This window comes from Triticum dicoccoides, chromosome 7B (genome assembly GCF_002162155.2).
Source record: "Triticum dicoccoides isolate Atlit2015 ecotype Zavitan chromosome 7B, WEW_v2.0, whole genome shotgun sequence".
NCBI lineage: Eukaryota > Viridiplantae > Streptophyta > Magnoliopsida > Poales > Poaceae > Triticum > Triticum dicoccoides.
In genome coordinates this window covers 623,216,675-623,222,239 of record NC_041393.1, presented here as the reverse complement: position 1 = coordinate 623,222,239, position 5,565 = coordinate 623,216,675, and the positions used below count along the sequence as shown (strand labels likewise).

Below are 5,565 nucleotides of genomic sequence, written 5' to 3'. Positions count from 1 at the left end.
TGTGTGAGTTATCATGACATTGACACAAAATCTACCGAAGGGATATTTCATCAACCCCCCTCCCCCTCGTTACCGAAGTTACCAGGATGGGGTGCATAAGTTATGAGGTCTGCTATGTGTGAGTTATCATGCTATTCACACAATAGTTTGTCAACTCCCCTTCCCCCTCCGGTCGCCAAAGTTATCAGGGCAGGGGTACATAAGTTATCAGGTCTGCAATGTGTGGGTTACCATGCTATTAACAGAAAAGTTATCGGGGGATATTTGATCAATTCCCCTCGGCCGCTGAAGATACCAGGACCTTCGTGCATAAATTATCAGGTATGTGATGTGTGAGTTACCATGCTATTCATAAAAAAAAAGTTATCGAGTGTATGTTTACATTAGGTTTTTTTGGGTTAAAAAAACTACTACGATATTTGTACATAACCTATCAGATTTGTGGTGCGTATAATTATCGGGTTCATTGCAGAGAATTTACCAAGGTATGACAAACGAGAAAAAGACCGTTGTTCAAATTCTATAGGATGAAACATTTATTTCTCTAGAAAAACTTCATCAATACAACAAAAAGAGACAAGTGGAGTACAAAACACGTTGAATCGGTCCTTTTAAAAACTTGGAGCAAATGATTGTCTCCTCGTCAAAGGCGTTGTGGTCTTTCTTTCTCGCTCTCATTTACTAAGGTAGAAATACCAGTTGGATTTTAAAACTTGTAGCAAATGGTTTTTTATGGTGAATAAGAACAAAAAATGATACAGGGCACGAGAGGAAACAAACAGAGATATTCTTGTTAGTGCGGTAGAAAGATAAGGTCAAATTGATAAACTTGCTGTATAGAACAGCAATAGTAGCTCAGTTGGTCAGCAAGATGCTCCTATCTCTACAGTGAGATGCCAGAGTTCGAATCCCTGGCAACGCAATTGACATTTATTTTTTCTTCCCCGCGGGAAAGAGAACGTCGCTCGCGGGAACAAACACAGCCGTGCGATCAGGATCTGACGAAGCTCGGGTCGTGCGGATCTGTTGCAACCTGCCAGTCGGCAGGATTTTAGCTTTTTCGTTTGAAATATATTCAGGCGGGAGTGTACTACGGTACGGTTTCATGAAGGAATAGAAAATTAACGGAGCCGTCCGTGTAAACACCCATCCAAGAAAATTAACTCGCGCTAAAACGCCACTAGCTAGTTATTTCTACTACTAGTCACATCCAGCAGGCGGCTCCAGGAAGCCGTGGTCGACGCACTGCGCGACTGCATCCCTGAGGATGTCTCCGGCGTCGTGCCCGAACCTGAACCCCAGATCCAGCAGCCGCTTGGACGACACCACGGACGCCGGGCTCGCACCATCGAGATCATCACCCAACCTGTATCAAAAACAACTTCACCTGAGACCAGACCATTCAAACACCTGAAAAATGGAGCTCCGAGGTCAACCGCGTGCCTGTTCTCGGGGTTGAACAGAGGGTAGTGCGAGGCGAGGAGCCGGGTGATGTCGGCCATGGCGTGGCTGCCGCCGACGCACAGGTAGCGCCCCTCGGCGGCCGGCGCGTCCGCGAGGAAGAGGTGCGCGTCGCACGCGTCCTGGACGTGCGCCAGCGGCACGCACCCGAACCGCGCGTGCACCGACGCCAGCAGCGCGCTCAGCTTCGGGTCACCTGCGGCGCAGAGCAAGAATCCTCGTGTCACCCAGGGAAGCTTCTGAGCTGGAGTAGATGGGTTCGGTTACGTGCGTGTTATGGGGGACAGCAGGAGCTGCACGCTGGTGGGCACGGCCGGCGTCAGGAACGGGCCAGCGACCGTGGGGAGGACGACGGACACGAGGCGGAGGCCGTTCTCCCGCGCGAACCCGAACGCGGCCTCCTCCGCCAGCCGCTTCGACAGGATGTAGACCCAGCCGATGGGCTTGGTGGCCCAGACGTCGCCGAGGTCCCGGAGGCACGACTCGTCCACGACCGCCACCTCCGCGCCGGCCGCCGCCAGCGTGCTGACGGAGGAGGTGAAGACGACCCGGCGGACGGTCCCGGCGCGGACGCATGACCGCAGCACGTTGATGGTGCCCCTCGTCGCCGGCTCCAGCACCTGCGACCTCACGCGCTCCTCTGCAAGTTGCAAGTACACGTGGTCACCATAGCAATAGTGAGCTCGATCCAACACGGTGCAGTATCTGGTCAACACTAGATCCGACTAATACGTAAAAGTGTGCACATGCTAATGCTGCTTTTTTTCCGGACGAACACGCACTGACTAAACTTGGTCAAATGGTGTACAGATCGAGATTTAGCAGAGAGGACTGTATTAGAGAGTGGTAATCAGCATATCAGGTATCAAGGACGGGGTAAGAAGTCAACACTGCGGGGGCGGCTCACCGGCGTCGTGCTGGTCGGGCGATAGGTGGAGGTCCATGGAGGCGGCGACGTGGAAGACCGCGGCGCAGCCGGCGAGGGCGTCGTCGAAGCTCCCTTCCTCGGCCATGTCCGCCCGGAACACCGTGAGCCGCTCCTTCCCCTCCATCGCCGACAGCATCCGCCACGCCTTGGCTGGTACACGGAGCAGTACACACTACCTCAGCCGCAGCCATGGGCACATCGACGATCGACCTTGAGAGAATTGATAGGTGGCAACTGTGTAGAGCAGTGAGCAGAGCTACATGTCCTATAATACCTGGGTCCCTGGCCGTGGCGTGGACGCGGCGGCCCCGCCGCAGCAGGGTGCGGACGAGCCAGGAGCCGACGTAGCCGGTGGCGCCCGTCACGCACACGGGCTGGTCCTGCTCCGGCGAGCCACCGCCGCCGACGCTGCCCATCGTCTCGATCTCTCCCCGCGTCTCCCTTGGCTGCCGTTCAGGCGAGGGAGCTGGATGCGGACGGGGGCGAAAGGCGGAGGAGCGGTCAGCCCACGCTCTTTCTAGATGGCTAGATCATCTGTACTTGTGTGCACCAGCAGGTGCATGGAAGACAGCTAAGCTGCAGGTTGTTAGCACAGTGCCACAGTACTCCACTTACTTATATGGAAAGAGACAAATGGTGGTAATGAGGCGCAGCCGACACTCGTCCAGTGTCCAGTCCAGAAAGGATCGTCACGTCACCCTGGAGGCTGGACGTGCATGGGACAGCACCAAGATGGAGTCGCGCGCTTGGGTGGGGATGCAAGTGCGAATCCAGGTGCAGCACCCCCGGCGGATTCCGCGTACTGGGATGCCACCACCCCGGCCTCGCCGGCAAAGCGAGAGGGCTGAAATGCATGGCTGTGCGCCTTTCCATTGTGGGTTGGGTGCTCCAGGTGCAGATCGACCGATGTGACACCGATCTTCTGGTGATGTTAGTGCAGTCCGCGCGATCCGCGTCTGGACTTATTCTTTGTTGTTTCTCCGCACTCGCCGCCGCCGTGACGTGACGTTGCCGGCAGGGCGACACGACACCGACGTACGGGCTCTGGAGCCTGGACCTGGACACGACGAGCGCGCGCGGCGAAGGCCTAGAGAAGAGCCACGGAAGGCCGCGGTCCCCCGCGTTTCCGGATGGCACGTCGTGGCGGAGCACGCACGCTACGGCACAGTGCCACCGGCGGCGGCGGGGATCAAGCCGACGGCTGGTGAGCATCGAGCCAGCCAGCGATGGTGAACCGTGCACAGTGTTCGTTTTGGCTTTTTTGTCCGCTCCGTCTTTTTAAGTCTATGGTTCATTGAATATATGAGGGGAAATATCGCATTTAATTGCGGATAGCTGTTACTACATCTGTCTCGTAATGTTAGACGTTTTTACTGTTAAATTTGAATAGTAAAGGGGTCTTATATTATGAGATTCGGGGAGTAGTAGATTAAAAATTCCATACCTTTTACTTTTCACTTCTGCTTCGCTACAACATTCTAAAAACATCAACGTAGACAATCTCTTCATACCCCTTCTTAACAAAGGGCAGAATGATATTTTTTAAAGTACCTGTCAGTGCCGACCGTGGCCTGTACGTACCGCCGGCCGGCCCATTGGGCAGAGCCCCAAGCCCTCACTCATGTTACAAGGAGATCAAAGCCAGCAGAGCTAGCAAGTCAAAGTGAATAATTAGCTGCGCGAATTTATAAGAACGCGTGGCGGATCCAATAGATTCTAAACAAAAGTGGCAGATCCAATATTTAAAAACAATTTATGAAATGTTTTCGAAATTCCAAACAGTTTTCTTTATAAAAACGTGAACTTTGGGGATCTCAAATCAAAAAAACAGAAACAAAATTGAAACACGAACATTTTTCAAAATGACGAACATTTCTTTTAATAGAAACAAAATTAAAAAAATCTATGTTTTTCGAAATTATGAAGAATTTTTTGAAAGCAATAACATTTTGTGAAATTCTCTGAACATTTTTGTAATTTGCGGACAAATTTTGCAAAATATGAACTTTTTAAAATGGTATTTTCTTAAATTCCTCAACATTTCATGAATTTTTTTAAAAAAAAATGCGAAGATTTTATGAAATTTTGGATTCTAAAATTTTTGAATTTTTTGTACATTTTATGAAAAGAAGCGAACAATTTTTTAAGTCTAATTTATTTTAATTTCGAATTTTTTTTGTAAAATAAGCTGATAATTCTTTAATTCGAAACTTATTTTGGAATTTCTAAGCAATATTTCAAAACAGCAAAGTTTTTTTTAAATGAACAAATTCGAGAAAGTGCGATAGGTTTCTAAAATTTCTAAACAACCTTTGAAGAAGAAAAATAAATTGAAAAAAAAATTAAAAATTTGGAAATGGAAACAAAAATAGAAAAATGAGAGAAGAGCAAAATAAAGAAATAGGAAATATGAAAAACGAGAAAGAAACAGAAAAAAATGTAAGGCCGGCCCAACAGGCGCCCTACGGGAGCAATGTCGTTTCCTAATTGGGCCAAGGCCTAAGCATTCTTTTCTTTCTTTCTATTTTTTAGTTTTTCTTCTTTTTTTGATGTAATTCATACCAAGTCTAGAATGATAATATTCGAGATAGAGTTGGGATAGCGCCAATTAAAGAGGAGATTGTCCAACATCATCTGACATGGTTTGGGCACATTCAATGCAGGCCTCCAGAAGCGCCCGTGCATAGCGGAGGGCTAAAGAATGTCAATAATGTCAAGACAGTCGGCATAGACCGAATTTGACATGGGAAGTGTCCGTAAAGAGGATATGAAGGATTGGAGTATGACCAGAGAACTAGGCATATAGAGAGGTGCGTGGAAGTTTGCTATCTATGTGTCATAACCATGAGTTGGTTGCGAGGTATTATGAGTTTCACCTCTAGCCTACCCAATTTATTTGGGACTAATGGCTTTGTTGTTGTTGTTGTTGTTGTTGTTGTTGTTGTTGTTGTTGAACATTATTATTATTTTTAAACTCTATTTAAAAAGTTGAAATACTATTTGGAATAGCAAAAATAATACTCTTTTTTTCTTAATATTGTCTAGAATTTCAAAAATATTATGTTTTCAAAAAAAATTTGTTGGCAATTTAAGTAATGTATGTGTTCTACAAAAAGATGATAAATTTGGAAAAAGTAAATGGTTTTCAATTTGTGTCCAAAATTTTCATCAATTGT

At 47.9% G+C, this 5,565-nt stretch overlaps 1 protein-coding gene across 1 annotated transcript; it reads right to left on the bottom strand.

Moving 5' to 3' along the window:
• Nucleotides 1-844: 844 nt before the first annotated feature.
• LOC119335633 (putative anthocyanidin reductase) lies at nucleotides 845-2,977 on the bottom strand. The gene is made up of 5 exons (XM_037607743.1): nucleotides 2,664-2,977; nucleotides 2,369-2,539; nucleotides 1,733-2,101; nucleotides 1,444-1,657; nucleotides 845-1,366 (listed from the first exon to the last, which is right to left on the bottom strand). Exons 1-5 carry the CDS (start codon nucleotides 2,803-2,805, stop codon nucleotides 1,201-1,203), a joined length of 1,062 nt encoding a protein of 353 aa, XP_037463640.1. The 5' UTR covers nucleotides 2,806-2,977; the 3' UTR covers nucleotides 845-1,200.
• Between the last annotated feature and the right edge of the window lie 2,588 nt (nucleotides 2,978-5,565).